General features: G+C 50.6%; 1 protein-coding gene across 1 annotated transcript in view; it reads right to left on the reverse strand.

The window, feature by feature from the left end:
- Positions 1-12,813: 12,813 nt before the first annotated feature.
- GALNT18 (polypeptide N-acetylgalactosaminyltransferase 18) overlaps positions 12,814-19,312 on the reverse strand; it is a 342,383-nt gene continuing 335,884 nt past the window's right edge. The window contains exon 11 of the mRNA XM_070473386.1: positions 12,814-13,235. Coding sequence (XP_070329487.1) covers positions 13,089-13,235 — 147 coding nt within the window. The 3' untranslated portion in view covers positions 12,814-13,088. The remainder of the gene's footprint in view (positions 13,236-19,312) is intronic.

The raw sequence follows: 19,312 nt of genomic DNA on the forward strand, positions 1-19,312 counted from the left end.
CTCTAGCTCAGCACTCAGATGGTAAAGAATCTGCCTGCAATGCAGGAGCCACAGGAGATCTGGGTTTGATCCCTGAGTCGGGAAGATCCCCTGGAGGAAGGCATGGCAGCCCACTCCAGTATTCTTGCCTAGAGAATCCCATGGACAGAGGAGCCTGGTGGGCTGTAGTCCATAGGGTTACGAAGAGTCAGACATGACTGAGCAAATAACACTTTCACTTTTTCACCAGCCCAGCACACCAGGCACATTCCCACCTCAGAGCTTTTGCACCAGCTTCTTACTCTGTCTAACACTCTTCTCCAGATCTCAGGCTGGCTTGCTCCTTTCTTTCCTTCAAGTTGTTGCTCAGCTGTCATCTTCTCAGGGAGGTATTTCTTGACCATCCCATAAAATTGCATTCCTCACCTCCCAGCAGCTTAATTTCTCTCCCTGTTTTCAATAACATCACAGCAATTATCACCTTCCAACATGCTATCTATTTTACTTGTTATTTATTGCCTCCAGTTTCCCTTAAACAATATATATAAGTGCCAAGAAAACAGGGCTTTCATCTGTGTTGTTTCCCTTTATCTTAAACAGTGCCTTTATCTTTATCCCTTGCATCTTAAACAGTGCCTGGACTATGGCAGATGCTCAGTGGATACTTGTTGAATGAACTAACGACCTCGTTTTATAGATAAAGGAGCAGAGTCTTAGAGGCGGTGGTTAGATTCAGAGCTAGTGAGTGTCAGGGAAGATTTCAAACCCACGAATTTCTGCTTCAAAGCATGTGTATTTTTTCTCTCTGACATCAGACTTCAGACATGTTCGATGTGGCCCTGGGGTAGTTAGAAGCCGTGAGAAGAATATTTGTTGTCCCACATCAGGCACCAATGAGTGGACTGTTCGGAGTGGGGGGCGGCGTATGCTCTGCAGTGCTTCTGTTCTATCCACAGAGGCATTTATCTCATCAGCAGCATCTGTGAGATCTTGAAATTGCTTCACCTTTCTGTGGTTCAAATGCCTTGAGCTCCCTACCTGCAAATATTGCCTTTGAGGTTTTTCAAGCCATGCTGAAGTCCCGTCATGCTTGATGGGACTCGGGTCAGGTGTTCCGTGACCCTGTTGGCAGCCACACACTTCTCATCAATGTGCTGTCTGTGCCTTTCTCTCCCAGGTGGCGCGCCTTGGAGGGGGTTACTTGTGATTAGCTGCTCATGTTTTGCTGATGGGGTTGGAACTGTCACAGTCACCTCATTTTGAGCCATAAAATTTTCCATGGAAGGGATCAAGTCTTGCCTTAAATCAGTGGGTCTTCAAGTAGGCTGATACCTGAGTCCAATTCCCAGAGATTTTGATTCAATTGGTCCAGACATCATGATTTTTAAAACCTCCCAGGTGGTTCTACATAGGCAGCCAGGGCAGGAGATGCAGCTTAGGTTGATTCTAGAGCCTCAGTGCAAGAGGAGAGGTAGAAAATACAATTCGACTGAAAGCAGAAGTATTTCCTAAAAGTCACATTTCATCCTCCAATTCTCCTTACTTCCCCTGACATCCTGCTAGTACCTGGAGACCTTGGCCTCTTTAGTTTCATTGCAGGATTCTGATGTTTGTTTTCTTGATGCCTTTCTTACTACAGGTGATGGCAGCTTTGGTTCTTTCCATTGTCTATCAGTAAAATAGGCATCAAACTAATAGCACTGACCTTATAGGTTTGAGACTAAAATAAGTTAATACATAGTTAATAAGTTAATACCTGACACACAGGTATGTATGGATCAGCTATCTTTGTTGCTATTAAGCATCTTGCTTATAAAATGCCTGTTCCAGAGTCTGTTGTTACAGTAGTTGGTATGAGCTCCACCAAAAACTTTCCCCTAGATTTTGCATGACTCTTCAAGGGTCTTTGCTGTGTCTCTGGCACACTCCAAAGGTTATCACCAGCAAAGTCTCATCCCATGTCTCTTTAAAGCTTAATTATCACAAATTTGGGATTCTTCACTGAGAATTTTCTGCTTGGGCACCAGCCAGTCTCATCTGCTTCTGGACCAGCTTTCTGAGCCTGGTACCATAGTGGCGGGTTTCTCTGGTGTCTCAGTGGTAAAGAATCTGCCTGCAATGCAGGAGACTTGGATTTGATCCCTGGGTAGGGAAGATCCCCTGGAGGAGGGCATGACAACCTACTCCAGTATTCTTGCCTGGATAATCCCATGGACAGAAGAACATGGCTGGCTACTGAGTCAGACACGACTGAGGTGGCTTAGCATGTATGCACCATAGAGGTATCTATTCCAAGGATGCCTGTGATTACTCCTGCCAGCTCTGTGGCCCAGCTTTGTACCCCCAGGAAGACTCTGGATTATGGCTCTACTGGTCCAAGCCTCAGCTTTCTTCTCTCGTTGATGCAGTCCCAGAAGTGACTGTGGACAGATGCCACCCAGCCTGTGAAAGTGACCATGGGGAAAGCAGCGGGAAACTGCGTGAAGGGGGCCAGCACTGGCAGGACCTGTGAGAGGAGAGCCCAGGGCTGGTGGGCTGGTGTAGCCAAACTATTTGGTCCAATCACATACAAAGATCTCCTAGAACTGGACTTGGGAAATTAGCTGTGGGGGCCTGGGACACTGGACCCAGACCAGGGGACAAACATCCACATCTACCCACGGCCTGCATGGGTGAAACAAGGGCACCTACCCTGGGGAGAGCACAGCAACATGAGACAGCGTGATAGATGGTTGCTCCCATCTGGAGAGATTGGCAGAGCGACCTGTGTCTGTGGACTAGACAGACCGGGTGATGCAGACACCAGCTCAGACTTCTGAAACTGTTGGCTGGGGGTAGGGGCAGACTAAATATTGAACAGGGTAGCCATGTATTGTGACATACAGGTGACTGTGGGCACAAGTCACAGGAAACCCAGCTTCACATGGGACTCCCAGTGGCAGCCACTTCCCTCAACTGTGGCTAAAGGCTGTTTGGCCACAAGTTTTCGCTTCATGACCACCCCATTCTGCACACAAGGGAAGCCAGGACACCATGCTTGTCTTGAGCTGGGCCTCATGGGGTTGTCCTGGCCCAGCACCCCTGAGAGGAAGGATTAGGTTCTCTTCTTTACCACTGTGTCTCTAGGGCACAGAAAAGTATATGGCCTTAGCAGGTGTTTTATAATTATTTGTTGAGTAAATGGATGAATGCATGAACTAATAATGAATCTCAACACAGCGCAATGATGGAAAATAGACCCTACCTCAAGTCTACATGACAGGAAGCTGACAAGTACCACAGTTCCCTGGACATCTGTGCTGTAAATAAAGTAAATAAGGTGAGACTTCAGCGCTCACAATGACTGGGAAGAGAATTTGCATCAGGGACCAAGGTGAGCACAGAGAGAGGGCTGAATGGGTCTCTGTGAATCAGGGCCCAGGACCTGGGCATGTTTGGGCCTGTGGATGGGGAATCAGTGGACCTAGCAGTTGGGAATGACTGCCAATGGAGGCAGGACTGACACAGTAATGAAAAAGACATATGGTCCACTCAAGAGAGAGCTAGTTAGTGAGTAAATTGCTCTGAAAGTGGAATATTTCTGAGGTGGATGCAGAATTCACAGACTTTAACCGTAGATCACGTCATGTTTTAAAACACATTTCTCTGTGCCGACAGTTTCACTTATTTTGCAGATTGTGCCTGATTCAAGAGCCATAATTCCTACCAGTGAGGCTGGAGCCAAGTCATTTGTGTTCCCAAATTGGGTTTGCAGATTGCACCTAAACAGCCATCTCTTCATTTAGGGGAGCTGAAGATGCACCATCAGCATGGCCACGGTAACAGACAAGAAACCCCACGTCTGGCAGGGTTTCCCCCAAGCAGAGCTGACTCTGCAACTGGCGGGTCCTGTCCATTCCTAATGATCTTATCATCCCATATGTGGCCTTCTGCTTTGGAGGCAGGTGGGTGCCCGAGGCAGCTGGTGTGCTGAGAGCACTGATAGAGTCTAAAATTTGAGGGTCATGTCTAGTACCAAGGACAGCTGCGTAGGAGGCTCCCCAAACACAGTTTACAAGGATCAGCAATGGACAGAGTCCGCGGGTTGCTGTGAAGCCCAGGCTGACTCCCAGGGACCTTGGATATCTGTGTGAGGCAAGGCAGCTGCAGGGATGGGGAGGCTGGTTGAGTCTCAAGGGGAGACACCTACAGACAAGCTTCAGTGATGGGAGTTATTGCAGGTGAACTGTGGGGTGTGGAGCAGCTCAAACATCTCCTCAACTGACATATATATTCCCTCTGTGTCCGGAGTTTCTGGGACTCTACCAAGATGCCAGATTCCTAGAGAACCCACTGTTGAGTATCTAGGTCAAGGATCTATTTTTGGGTGATAGGATGCCAAATGGGACTTCATCTGTTTTCTTGGAATTGGAAATAAGAACCCAAAGTTTAAATGAATAGGGGCTGCTGTGTTCCCAAGTTTCTAGGTGGAGCCATCTGATACATCCCTGTGGGGAACCGCTCACCCACCGTGTGTGCGTGCTCAGTCCTGTCTGACTCTTTGTGACTCTGTCAACTGTATCCCACCAGGCTCCTCTGTCCCTGGGATTCTCCAGGCAAGAATATTGGACTGGCTCCTCTGCCAGGGGATCTTCCCAACCCAGAGATCGAAACCAGGTCTCCTGCGTCTCCTGCACTGGCAAGAAGATTCTTTACCACTGTGCCACCCGGGAATCTCACACATACATACATACACATATACCTACACACTTAAGTTTTTTCTTTAGATAATTAGCCCCTGAGGTAGAACCTGTATTTTGCTTCCTCCCCTTAGACTGCTTGTGTCCAATGCTTAGAAACAATGTCTCAAAGAAAATGAACTGTTTATTTGGGGATTTGGCTCCCTCAGAGCAAATTAGCCCTAACTGACCTTTCAGCATGGGATGACTCAAAGTGACAAGGTCCCTGTCCTCTATTGCAAAGCAGGAAAGAGCATCCCTCTTCTTCCTGTGCTGGGCCTCGCTAAGCAGCCAACCTCAGGAGAGCATGTGGGGGAGCAGAAACTTCCCGTCTCACTTCCCAGGGGTTAGGAAGATACCCCGGCAGGGGAACCACTCCAAATCTCTTGCCTGGAGAATCCCAGAGACAGAGGAGCCTGGCGACTGCAGTCCACGGAGTCACAGAGAGTCGGACATGGCTGAGCACACACACACGGTGTGTGAGGGGTCACTTCCAGGCCCCCCGGTTCCATCTCAGCCACCCTCCTCCACGCAGTGTGTGCCTGGGTTGGGAGAGCTGACCCGGGAGAAAGCACTGACCGGCAGACACAAGGCTATCCTCAGAATCGCTCCTGGGTCCTGTTGACTAATGCTTTCTCACTGAATCTTAGGTGCCTGGATTCTTCTCTTAGGATTAATTTTCTCCCAGGAAGCTCCTCAGTATTTCATGTAAACAGCCTTTTGTGTGCCTGGCCCCACCAATCCAATAGATTGAACCATAGGAATAATAGCAGTTAATGTTTATTGAGTACTTAACTATATTCGAGTTACAGTGTTAAGCACTTTGTATTCTTTAATTGACTGAATTCTCAAAATAACCTTATTAGTCAAGATTCTTTTGATTGCATGTTACAGAAACTCCAGCTAAAACCTGCTCAAACATAACAGGCCATGTATCGACTAACAGAACTGAAAAGTCCAATCTCAAGCACCTGCCAAAGTTAAACAGACAGAGCAATGACATGGGTACCTCAGAGTGGGACTTGGATACTCTTTCATTTTCTTTTACAGTTCTATATTATGCATTTGTTTATGCTAGACATTATTTTTTATAATAAGAGAACTTTTCTTTAAATGAATCTTCTATGTGGGTATTCTCCCACATTGTTTTACTACAATCAGTTGGGGCTCTTGTTTTCTGGTCTATGATCTCCTCAAGGGCAGGGCCTTTCTTCTTACATGTCTTTGTAGCCTTTCCTCTGCCTTTTAAATTTGTGCTCAAGGAGGTGTGTAGACTGGATTGGATTCATGTGTCTCATAAGGCAAGCTTTTTGCAGTTTCAATTCTTCCAGAAGGCAGATGATAATATGAAAGTAGTTTACACTTGATCCAATACATGATTTCTCAGGACAAACCTTGTAACCTCAAATGGAGGTAATAATCCCAGGTTATTGTGAAGCTCAAATGAGTTAGAGCCCCATGTGGGCTGTAAAACTCTGTGTATCTGGCAGTTGGTAATGACTTGAGTTTATGGAGCCGCCTCCTTCCGAAGCCTCTATCCAAGGTGAGTCATGTCTATTTCTAAATTTCCTAAGAACCATCATTATCTCTTGATGAAGAGAAATAAACGGTGGAAGAGAGAGAAGCTGGGAGCATTAATTTAGGACACATTATTAATCCCCTGCAGTAAGTACACCCTGCACCCACATATCCCACGGTCAGATTGTCAAATTCTCCTGACATTTCATTCTGGAGAACTCGATGCGTCCTCAAACTCTTGATAGGCTTGAGACTAAGTTCAAGATCTTGCTTTCCAAATGGATCCTCATGACACACTCTATGGTGCCCTTCATACCCTCTCTTCCTCATGCTCCATATTCAAACCACCAGTGTGATCCATCTACTTTACCTGCTCTGTGACCTTGGAATTTCTTCCTCTCTCCATCTTCACTGCTGTGACCCTGGTCAAAGCTATCATCATCCCTACCTCCTCCTTGATCTACCTGGGAAAGGGTTTGCCCTCCTCCAATCAAATGCAACTCTGATCATGTCACCTGCCTGCTTAAAACTTTTCAGTGACTTTCCTCATCCTGAGGATAAAGGCTCCATCCTTAGCAAAGCTTACAAAGGCCTTCATGGTAGGGTATCACCTACTCCACTCTCCTATTTTGCCCCTTCACTCTTTCAGACCCTCCTATGTGAGCTGTCCATAGGCCCCATCACCTGCCTCTATGTATGCTGGTCCCCAGGATGGAAGAACATGTCTCCATCCTCCAGTTGATGCTCCTCAACATAGCTCAGCTCAGATGTCACTTCCTCAGCACCCAACTCTTATCTCCTTCTTAATACTTAACTACAATTCAATTTCACATTATTTATTCAAATATGTGGTTAACATTTGTCTTTTCCACTAGTATGTAAGCTCTATGAAGGTAGTGGCTGTGTCTCTTTTCATTTGCTGTTGTATCCCCAGCAGACAGCACCCAGTAGATGATTGGCACAGAGGTGCTGAATGAATGCACACATGCATGCCAGGCACTGTGCCAGGAGAGAGGGATACAGGACGGATTAAGTGATGCTGCTGCCCTCAAGATTCTCATAGTCTAACAGGAGGGACAGCACAGGTAGACTGATCATTTCAAGGAGTCTGCGGAGATCAAATCAAAGAATTGTTTGATGGGGATAAACCACACGTAGAAGGGAATGTAAAGAGGCCCAGTCACACAAATATCAAAGAAAAACTAACTTGCATTCTCACAGACAGAGCATGTCTGTATGAAAAACAGCAACACTGCTCCTGGAGACTGAAGACCTAGATATGAATATGAACTCTTTCATTTACTAGCTCTGAGAACTTGTGCAAGTAATTGATCCCTTCCTAACCTCTTCTATTCCTCATTTGTAAAATGGATGCTTAATATTAACCTCATGACCTACACTTAGACTTCACTGGATGTACATCAAAGTGTGTAGACTGTAAATGCACATCATGAATATTTGACTGTTGGATCTTTTTTACTTCTGATCACACTGAACCTTGGTGATCGACGATCCCACCCAAGACAACGTTCAGATGGTGAGCACCCCACGAGAGATGTCCTTTTTCCCTGTGTCTGCACAGAGGGACCTGAAAAAGAGATCCAGATGAGTACATGACTGTGCAACCACCCATGACCCCTGGAGAGGAGGTGAAGCCGTTTTAAGGTTTGGCCCATCTGATGGCGTTTGGACACACTGTCCAGTTTGGCCTATCTACCCAGGTCTGAAGCAGAGGAAAGAAGTTTCTGCCTCGCCTCTGTCCTTGTCCTTCCTGGTGATTTTCCTCGAACCGTTAATCATGAAGCTACATTCTGAGCCTCCCTGACAATGGTTTCCACATGTGGGCACTGGGCCTCCAGGGCCAGGGCTCCAGAGCTCTAATCATTCTGCCCTCCGTTCACCCTTCCCCTCTGCCCGCCTTTTCCTGGGGCCCCCAGCTGCCTGTCTTGCTGTTAACATCGAAGGACAAATGCAGTCCTATATTTCAGTCATCTGGCAGATCTGATTAATTTTGGAAATGAACAACGCAAAGATTCATCTCAAACTTTCAGGTATGAGCAGCCATAAACAAAACCAGAGCACGGAGCACTATTTATTTATTAAAACTGTAAATTGAAGGGAAATGGGCTATTTATTTTGCACGATGTCTTCCACAGAAGTAATTGGCTCATTAATCACACTCTCACCGTGGTCACGTTCGGAAGGTCAGGCTCACCAGGGAAATGAAACAGGGGGCGGTGTTTACAGCTCTGTCAGCATGTGGAGCCCCATGAGGCTGGCTCCTGGGGACTGTGGCACATCCCAGGGAGATTCTATATCATGCGAAGGCAGCCAGGCAGTTGGGAGGCGGTGTGGCATAGTGGCTGGGGGCTTCCCTGGGGGCTCAGCAGTGAAGAATCAGCCTGCAATGCAGGAGATGCAAGAGACGTGGGTTCAATCTCTGGGTAGGAAAGATTCCCTGGAGAAGAACATGGCAACCTCGTCCTGTATTCTTGCCTGGAGAATCCCATGGACAGAGGACCCTGGCGGGCTCCGGTCCATAGGGTCACAAAGAGTCTGCACGACTGAGCGACTGAATACAGGCACACACTGGGGAAGGGATCCAGTTATACCAGGGGCATTTCCATGGCCAGGAATTGAAGATGGATGAAGTGTGAGTAGAACATCTTACACGAGCAGAAAGTTTTGGGAAAAACAACCTCCATGTTCCTCTTTGCTCAGGGGATCACTTCCTTGGATAGTCTGTTTAGTAGTTCAATCCCTTCTGGAAATCCTGGTGCTCCTCACCAAGGAACCCAGGGGTGGAATTTAAGTGTACCCTTCAGACAGAGCACAGCGCCCCCTAGGGGCTATTGTGAGGGTGGCAGCAGCAGGAAGTGGAATGTCACCGGGAAGAGGACAGGGAGGGATGGGGGAAGGGATTGGGAGAGGGGAGGGACCAAGACTGGTCCTGAATTTAGGCCACTGGGCTCAGCTGCTTCTCTCACCAGGAGCGGCTCCTCCTGGGAGAAGCTTCTGTGCCATGGGCTGGATTCTGGGTGTTTTCTACAAAAAATGCCATGTCACAAGCAGGATCTGCTGTATACTTTGCAGGGCCTAGTACAAAATAAAGATACGGAGCCCCTGGTTCAGAAATTATCAAGACAGTGACAGTAGAACATCAAACGAAGCTGGGGCTGGAGGTGGCTGGAAGGGACTCTGAACTCAGGGTCCCATGCCGCACAACCATGGAGCCACCTCTGGCCATAGGTTCTCCCTGTGGGGACCAGGGATGGGCCTGGGCCCCCTCTCCTGGGTACAGTGATGGGAAGGCTGAACAGAGAGAAGAGGCATTATGTGATGACGATCTTTAAAGTCTGGTTCCCAGGCATGACCACACTGTGTGATCTGAAAAAATATCCACATTAGGGCTAATGCCCCCTAGGCCCTTTCTGGCCAATCAGTTGGTAAAGCACCGAGGAGAGACATGGTTCCGGTCTGTGGGCAGAGAGATGGACTGAGGCCAGAGCCAGGCAGTGGGGGTCTCATGGGGTCGGGAGCTGGAGGTGTGCCCACCGCAATCCCCTCTCTCCTCTTGGGTGCCAAGGGCTGGAGAATGAGCAGGGCTGAGCACACAGTTTTGGGTGACTGTCCTGCACTTATTTTCCAATCATGAAGAAAGCAAGCAAACATAGACTCTTAAGGCCAGGGAGTCTCTGTCTTGCCTCAGAACTCCCTTGGATCTCCTGTCTGTATTTAGAAAGAGATGACGAGAATAAAAGGACTCTGATTTCCAGCAGCCTCTGCTTCACAGGGACCATGTTAAATAATGTTAAATCACGGCAGCCTTGTTCCTGTGAAAAGACGTTTGGAGAGTGGACAGAAATAACTTTCCCATTTGGGGTTAGAGTGTGTGTGTGTGTGACATACTGCATGCATGTGCACACACGTGGATGTGTGAAGCCTGTGTATGTGCATGCAAACACTGAAGGTGCAAATGCATGCCTACCTGTTACTTGTGTGCACAGCAGTTGTAGAGATTGTGTGTGCGTCCACACACAATTGAAGGTCTGTGCATGAGTTGATTCTGATGTCTGACATCTTTACACCCTGATTCTGGCAGTCAGTCTTGTTTGTTGTAAAGAGCAGGGGCAAGAGTCAGCAGCACGTGAGGGGGCTGGGTCTGGGGTGAGGGGGGCTGTCTGTCGTCCCCGTCTGTGTCACGGCCCCATCAGAGCTCCATGTGGTGGGTCCGCTGCCTCCGTTCACCAGCATCCCTCTGTCCTCTGCTTGCCTTGGCTTCCCCCTCTCAACCTCAGGACACACAGGCTCTGGCTCACTCAGCCCTCTGGGGCTCATCTCTGTGTATGGTTGTGGCTCCTGGCCTTCTTCACCAACTGTGTCATGGTACCAGTTTGCAGGCAGAATGTGATCAGCCCAGCTCACCCTCTTATGTTGTCATCAATCACTGACCAGTCTCTGGATACTGCCCGCAGGTCTGGTCAGATCAACTATGGGGGGTGGAACCTGGTCATGGTACAAGTGGGGTCACTGATGGGGCTATGGTTGGGACAGTTTTCCTTAGAAGCGCGTGGATAGAGGGCCATGATGAACATCCCAGGTCCTTTGGTAAAGCCCCTGTCACCTGCTCAGGACCCACCCTGTGGAGGCAGGGATACCTGGGCTGCCCCACAGGCAGGACTTGCTGGGCAAAGTGGGCTCAAGTGGAGGCAGCCTTCTGGTGTCTGGGGTCTTCTCTTCCCCCTCCTCTGATCCTCTGTTAGGAGTTAAATTGTGCCCCCTATTCATATGTTGAAGTCTTGACTTCAGAATGTTACCTTGTTTGGAGATGGGGTCTTAACCAAGGTACTGATGCTAAAATGAGGTCATTAGGATGGACATTAATCCAGTACAAATGGTGTCCTTATAATAAGGAGAAATTTGGAAACAAGACACAGAAAGAAGATGGTTATTTACCAGCTAGGAAGCAAGGCCTGGCACACCGCCTTTCTTCACAGCTCTCGGGGGAATCAACACTGCCAACACCTTCATTTTGGGCTTCTGGGCTCCTGGATTGTGAAACACCACACTTCTGTTGTTTAAGCCTGGTCTTAATAGCTGGTCTATGGTATTTTGTTATAGAAGCTCCAGCAAACTAGTATACACACCAAGAAAAACTTCCCGAAAAGAAGGGAAGAAGCCTTTGGACACCACCGTCCCTAGAGGGTGGACTAGGGCTACAGACATCCAGTGAGGGTGTCAGCTAGGAGGCCAGGCCTTCTTGCACTCACACCCACCCCTGTGTGTAAGGCCCCTAAGCTAGGTGCTTCTGACACTTGGCCCCTGGATTCATCGCAGGAGGAAGCTCTGAGTCTGGCATCTTAACTAGGTGTTTACCATCTTTGGTGAGACCCACTGAAGGCCAGGAAAAAAATCTCATCCTATTTGCATTTCAGAAAGATTCCTTGAAAATTTGTGTGGAGGGGAGGTGAGACGGGAATGGAGGAAGGCTGGAGATGGGGAGGCAGGTCCTCGTGAGTGATGAGGGGGCCCAGGGAGGGGATTCTGTGGCTGTTGAAGGAGCATCACTGCCACGATGGACTGACAAGATATGGGAGTGAGGAGCGGGGAGGTGAGAGACAGAGGACTCTGGTGTGAGCGCCTGGAGGAGGGCGGTGCTGGTCACTTGGCTGGGCCTGGGGAGGATGAGCGACAGCTCTGTTTTCTGCACGTCAGATGAGCACTGTCCAGGGGCAGCCGCCCAGCTGCCCGGGGCCCGTCAGCAGTGGGAGATGGGACCTGGGGCACAGAGGAGCGGTCTGGGCACAGACGGGGATTTGAGTATCACTGTGTCATGGGTGGGGGCCCTTGTACAGAGGGACTGGCTGTGAGCTGCTTCTCCCAGGAACAGGGCTAGAGACTGGCACTCAAGAGGTGATCGGGGCGAGCACAGAAGGAGGAGGGTGATGACACGGGGAGGAACACGCAGGGGGAGCCGGCCACTTACAAGCCAAGGAGCCCCTGAGGCTTCTAGACGCTTGGGGAGAGGCCTGGGCCTGATTCTCCTCACAGCTCTCAGAAGGAGCCAGCCCAGCTGACACCCCGACTTCAGACTCCTAGCCTTCAGAACCGTGTGACGACAGCTGTTTAAGCCACCCAGTGTGTGGCATGTTGTTGCCCCTGGGAACTACTGCACCGTGATTCATGGAAGGAGCTGACGGTCTCAGCAGCTGGATGTGGCAGTTGCTGACGCAAGTCTCACTGCTGAGTGCCTGAGCCATGGACAGCTTTGGGAGGTGAAGGCGGTGGCTTCTGGAGAGCAGTGTGGTCTGAAGCCCAGTGGCTGATGAGCCTTCCTGGTTTCTCAGGATGAAGGTCTAAGGCGTCCCGTGGAGGCAGAGGGAACCCTCTCTCTGGAGGTGACCCTGAGGTGCCCATCTCGTCTCCCTGGGCCCCAAAAGAGAAAGCTGGCAGCTTGCACCACAAGCTCCCACTGTCTGCAGGGCCTTAAAGCCTCATTTCTCAGGGGTGGGAGCAGGGAGGGCAAACACAGCCACATCTTGGGCTCCAAGTTCAGAGGAGCCAGGCCTGAATCTCCATCAAATGACTGTAACACCCCTTTTCTTAATCAATGGTATTTTATTGTCAGTTATAAATATTTTCCACGTGTCCCCTATTTACAGTTGCAAAATAGTTTATGATATTATACCCTCACCCACCGTTCGGCATCTTTCTATAAACTCCATGAAAATTGAATAGGAAATACAAAGCTCTTTTGGGGGCCCACCAACCTGGTTCCCCAGACTCCAAACACCCCACACGGACAGCAGGCAGCTTGCAGCAGGTGCTACATAGTAGCAAAGGGGCGGGGCGTGGGGGCGGCTCCCGGCGGGGTCAGGATGCCAGGCTCCTCAGGACGTTGGTGATGCTCCAGTGCTGGCCCGAGCACCTCTGCAGCACCAGCTGGAAGCCGAACTCCGCTTCGTTGTTCTCCTGCAGCTCCAGACAGCGCTTGGACTTGCGGTTCTGGATGGGGCCTCCCTAGGAGCCAGGGTGGAGAGTGGGGTCAGAGGGCGTGGGGGAGCCTCAGGCCCAGGGGCTGGTGGGGATTACTTGTGGGTGCAGACGCCTGGGATCCTGGGAGGCTGCGGAAGGTCTGGGGTCAGCGTGCCCACAGAGCCTGAGGCTCCCCATATCCAGGGGCTGGTTTCCTCCCCAAGATGGAACCCTGTGCCTCTGTTTTCTTCACAAGGCCCTAGTCCTTTGTTAGGAAAGAGGACAGAAATGCCGCAGCCCAGCTTCCATCTACCTAGCTGGGTGTGGCACGCTGGTTTGCTTCTATTGTGCCTGCCATGGGGGCTGGGCCCTGCTCCCCATTTGTTCTGCAAATCCTGGTTCCTTGGGACCACACCATGATGGGCCTGAATGTAAGCATCACCAGAGGCCCAGGACCTTCTGCTTTTAGGGTCCTTGCTCCCAACTGGACCTCTGGAGTCATCAGTGCTGGCCTCAACCAAACCCAGGCTCCTCGATACTGTCTTACAGCCCTGGGCTGCATCAGCCCCGGATATGCTTGGTTTCCCTCTGTGCTGCTGCTGTTCCAGGAGGTTCTGTAGCCATGCATGCTCAGTTTATGCTCAAAGCCCTTGAAAGAAGGGAGGTTCTGCTTCTTAAAGCAGCCCTACAGCAGCAAAAAAGAAACCTCCAATTTTTGCTTTTAGTGAGATCCTTGCAGGCCTTAGGCACTCTGAGGCTGCTGATTGGCACCTGGGTGTCAGTCCAGACTCTCGGAATATCTCTGAGTTTCACCAGAGATATGCTCAGCCTGGCTTTGGCCTCCCAAGCAGGCAGGCTCTTACAAGTTGGCCCCCTGGAGCTTCATGGTACTGGAGTATATGGACAAACTCACTTTTCCCCAGAATCTACTCCTCCTGTGTTTCCCATCTCAGCAATAACCAAGCATTTCCACGGACACCTCTGCTTCTCCCCAGTGCTGATTAGGCACCAAATCCTACCAATTCCTCCTCATACCCTGTTACTGTCCCCTTATCCCCATGCCATCACACCTGCCCCGGTTCGGGCCACTGTCTCCCGTCACCTGGACAACTGCACCAGTCTCCTAACTGACCCCCTTCCCTCTCCATAAGCAGGACTCTGTAGTGCACACCCCAGCTGCCCCCATGCCCATCCCAGCGAACAGCACCCTGTGATAGAGGGGGACACACCCCTCTTCTCTAAGGAAGCCATCCTCTTGGCCACCACTGTCCCCATGGCAACCACTGACACCTCAAGAGAACACTGAGACTCAGTTCTTCCAGCCACCTGGGAAATGGGCAGCATCTCCTGCAGCTGAGTGTACACAGCCCTGAGACCCACCAACCCCAGGCCCATGTGGATATCCAGAAAAACTGTCTGCACCGGTTCTGAAGCATGGTTTATAAAAGCTCCAACCTGGACACAACCCAAATGTCCATCAATAGTACAATGGGTAAATAACTTGTGGTTATTCACCTAACTCGTACATTAAAAATGCTGTACATTACAGCATTAAAAATGGGCAAACCAGAGCTCCACTCATTAAGGACAAATCCCACAAATACAGCGCTAGCAAAAGAAGCCAGACAAAGAACACGTACACAATTAGACTTACATACACTTTCCAAACAGGCAAAAAAGACCACAGACTTAGAGTCAGGGGTGGGTATCTTGGGGAGGAGGGAGTGGGAAAATGATTGCTGCTGCTGCTAAGTCGCTTCAGTCGTGTCCGACCCTGTGTGACCCCATAGACGGCAGCCCACCAGGCTCCTCCATCCATGGGATTTTCCAGGCAAGAGTACTGGAGTGGGTCACCATTGCCTTCTCCAGGGAAGATGATTGACAGTAGACCAAAGGGTGCTTCCTGGGAGTTGGGAGTGTGTTGTTTCCTGACCTGGCTGGTGGTTACCTAAATGTTGGCTTTGTTTTAAATTATTGAGTTGAACATTTATTTTGGTATGTATGTTTGCATGGTTCTATCTGCATATATGTTATTCTTCAGCTAAAAAAGTTTGAAACAAAAATCCAGCTCTCTCAGAGGGACTTTGAACAGCAGGTGAAGGAGCCAGGGGGCAGGGGGGTAAGGAGTGTATTTTATGTGTGTCTGGGAGGGGGTGTGGGACTCCCCATTTGCTGTGTGTGGGAGATGGCCTGGGGACTGCAAACCTCCCTAGAAGCATTCGAGGGAGTAAAGCGGTGTGTCCCCGTGTGCCCCGACCCTAGCACCTCCCCTGAGGAGAGCAGGGGCTCGCTGATTCCGACAGCAGAGAGACAGCACAACAAAAGCAGCTCACCTGGGGCCCAGAGGTGCAGCCAGAGAGAAGCCCTCAGGCTCAGGCTCTGAGGGGCCAAGGGATGACGGGCCACCGGGCAAGGGCTCGGAAAGGCCCCTGGGGTCCCTGTGTTGGAGGAGATGCGGAAGGCTGGCCCTCTCATCCTCGCCTGCAAGCTGACTGGGCCGTCCTGGCCGGGCACTCTTCCCTGGGCTGCTCCACCTTGGGAGAACTCTCCCCCACTGGATGAAAATTGTTGTCTCGGGGGCAACCAGCAAGGGGCCCAGACGGTGCCCCGAGGTTTCCATAGGCGTGTGGGTTCCTGCTTCTCCACCTTCTCCTTTCCCGTAGGGGAAGACGGGGTGCACAGTCCCCCCCACCCCCCAGTTCCATTCTCTACCAGGTGAAACATTTCCAGTTCCTTGTGAGACAATCTGGTTTCATTTTGCCAGTCCAGTGGCCCTCCTGTGGACAGACTCCAGTAGTTGTGAGTCACTCAGAACTGACCACGCAGCAGAGGGTCACCACCTCGTCTCCACTGAACAAGAGGCTCCTTGGACACAGCCGAGGACTTTGAAGGCCTCACCACGCTCCTGAGCCCCGACTGGATGATTGTTGGCCAGCCTCGAGTCATACCTTCAGAGGCTGTGCTCCACCTTGGGTCCTCTCCCTGTCCCTCAAAATCTTGGCTTTTGAATCCAGAGGAATCCCTTGACACCTGCTCTAAGCGAGGCCAGCCAGTCCTCCACCAGGCTCTGGTTTCCAAGGCCTGAGCGCTCTGCTACCCACACCCAGGCTGGGTTGGTCTAGTGCTTTTGGGCCTGGGGCCAGCCCCCGCCCTATCCTCCTGTATCCCTGGCAGCCTGGTGGGATGTCTTATCCTGTGAGGCTGGAGGAGAGCTCAGGCAGGATGGGGATGAAACCAGCCCAGCTCTCTAATCACAAGGTCTGCTGGTGATTCGGGTAGTGAGACAGAAGAGAGGGTTGGACAGAGATGCTTCTGCCCGGGGCAAGCTGCTCTGCCCTCCTGCTTCCTTTCTCTCTAGGGCCAGATGGTAATTTTGGTCCTGATGACTGAAGAACGAGCAGAAGGATCGAAGGGGAACCCCTTTAACAGCCACAACACAACAGATGGCTGTGAAGCTATTCACAGTGTCAGGATCGGGGCTCCAGAAAAAGTGCACAACAGGCAGAAAAGGGGGACAGACGAGGATTCTGACAGCTCAGGAGGTCCTCAAGGCCAGGCCAGGCCTTGCCAACTGTGAGGCTGCTTCACCAAGCCCAGACCACTGAAGTCTGGAGAAACTTGTCCAAACCAGAGGCGTCCATAGCTCTCTCCTTTCCCGTCAGCCACTTGGGCACATTCTAAGCCTTCCTCGGGGATGCCATGCCAAGGCCAAGAGAGGGAGGTGGGGCAGAGGTCTCTGAGAAGCAGAGCATTCCTTCAGAGGCTCAAATATGGCATTTCCCAGGCCCTCCCCTGACCCAGACGCTCTCTCAGCACCCTAGAGACAAGAAGCATGGTGACCCTGAGGCAGAAACAGCCTCCGGGAAGGCTGTGGGAGAAAGGGAGTCAGGCCAAGAGAAGGGCTGTGAAGGAGACACAACCTCAGTGAGGGCACCTGGACCTGAGGGTGGAGAATGAGGCCAAGAGAGCTCTCTTCCCAGAGGCATTGAAGGAGAATCTTCCAGAACAGAGTAGTAAGGCTACCTCAGAGGCCTGGTATACGTCTTGGGATACGTGGGATACGGAGGAGCCAGCCCATTCTCTGATGTGGAGCTGCGCTGATCACTGGCCAGTCTCCCTCCTGTCTTCCTTCCCAGACCTCAAGCTCTGTCATTGAGCAAACCCTGGAATCTCACCCCATTCTTGGGCAAATTCGACTTGCCCCAGTTGTGAAGGAGACTTCCTTTTTTCTATTCAGTCCCTTCACAGTGAGCTCAGCACCTTTGGGGGCAGCCTGGTGGAGTTACTATTCTTATCTCTACCTGCAGGCTCTGCCCTGAGATAAAAGTAGGGACAGTTAAGGCTCATTTGCAACATCCCCAGCACTGTGTTAAGTGCTTCACACACTGGTTCACGTGTTCCTCACAATAATGCTGAGCAGTGGAGGTAAGAATTATTCCCATTCTGTAGAATTGGAGACTGAGGCTCAGAGAGTTGGGCCACATGGTCAGTCAGTGGTACAGTCAGGCTGGGAGTCTGCCGCCTTCACTGTTCCCCACTAGGATGAGTGGCCAGACCTTCTCAATTTATCCCGCCCGGGCCTGTTGGTGAACTAGACTGAGAGCTATGGTGCACCACAGCTTGCGGTGGAGGAAGGCCATCTAATGGGCCCCAGGAGCTCTGGAGAGTCAGGTTGATCTACTTCTTTTGAGAGTTCTCTGCAAAGACATGAGTCATTGTTCTATCCATCCATCTAGTAATTAATGACTGCCTATCACATTCTGGGAATAGTTACTGGCCACTGACACAAATCAGTGACTAACAAGAGGAGATCTTTGTCTTCGTGGAGACTATATTCTAGGAGGAAGAGAGAACAGTAGATTCTTTACTGTGTTAAAGGTGCTAAGATTATGCACAAAAATGGAGAACAGTGCTGTGGATTGAATGTGTCCCCTATAAATTCATGTGTTGAAGCCCCGATCCCCAGCGTGATGCGAGGTGGGGCCTTGGGGAAGGAATTAGGTCCCAGGGGTGGAGCCCTCCTAATGGAATTAGTGCCCTTATAAGAAGAGATGCAGGAGAGATGGTCTCTTTCTCTGGGCCATGTGAGGACACAGTGAAAAGCTGGCCATGTGAAAACCAGGAAGAGGGTTCTCACCAGACACCAAATCTGCTGGCACCTTGATCCTGAACTTTCCAGCCTCCAGAATGGTGAGTAATACATGTTTGTTGTTCAAGCTTCCCAGTCATGGTCTTCTTTTTATACTAGAGCGTTCCTTCAGATAGACTAAGTCCAGCAGGTTGGGAGGATTTGGGAACTGCTGTGAGCAGGAGGCAGGCTGCAGCAGCAGGAGATGCTTGGGGGTGATCCTGAGAAGGTGCGAGCTGGGCAGACGCGAGGGAGGAAAGGAGAAGTCTAGGTGCATTGGAATGAAGTTCCTGCACCCACAGAGGCCTGGTATGTGCAGGGAACAGCATGGGGTCGGGGGAGGAGAGGAGACCCAAGAGCTGAGAGAGGGGCAGGCTGTTCGTCCGGTGACAGGACTGGCCACTGCGGGGTGGGACTGACATGCTAAACGGGTCCCTCGGGCTGCTGTGTGGCATGTGGAGCATGGAGTCGGGGAGCGGGGAGGAAGGAACCAGGACCACCTCTTAGCAGGTTCTCATCCTCACCAGAGAGCCCCTGCCAGCCCCACCCTTGGTGGAGGGCGAAGTTGCTTGGTTTACCAGTCCAGTCATCTAAATTATTTGTGTAATACTTACAACTACAGGATCTGGAAACACACAATACTTTTAATTAAAGAATTTAAATAAGGGCAATTAAACCTGGCAGGAGAGAGGCCGCAGCACACAGAGAGCTTAATTGGAACGGAAACCGAGTTAAGTATGGAAACAGCGTTAAAAAAAAAAAAATAGAAAGCTGAATGTATGGAATTAAGAAGGCTAATAATAATTCCTAGCGCTGGGTTCCCAGCCCCCAGCCTAGCTCCTTCTTCTTCCAAGCTTCTCTGGAGTAGACACTAGAAGGGGCATCAGAGGTGGGACGAGTGGAAGCAAGAACATGGGACTCTGCTCCCAGCCCTGCTTCCAGCTCTCCCTGGCTGTAACCCTGGTAAGCGGCTGAGCCGTCCTGGGCTTCAGTC

Source organism: Odocoileus virginianus, chromosome 10 (genome assembly GCF_023699985.2).
Source record: "Odocoileus virginianus isolate 20LAN1187 ecotype Illinois chromosome 10, Ovbor_1.2, whole genome shotgun sequence".
NCBI lineage: Eukaryota > Metazoa > Chordata > Mammalia > Artiodactyla > Cervidae > Odocoileus > Odocoileus virginianus.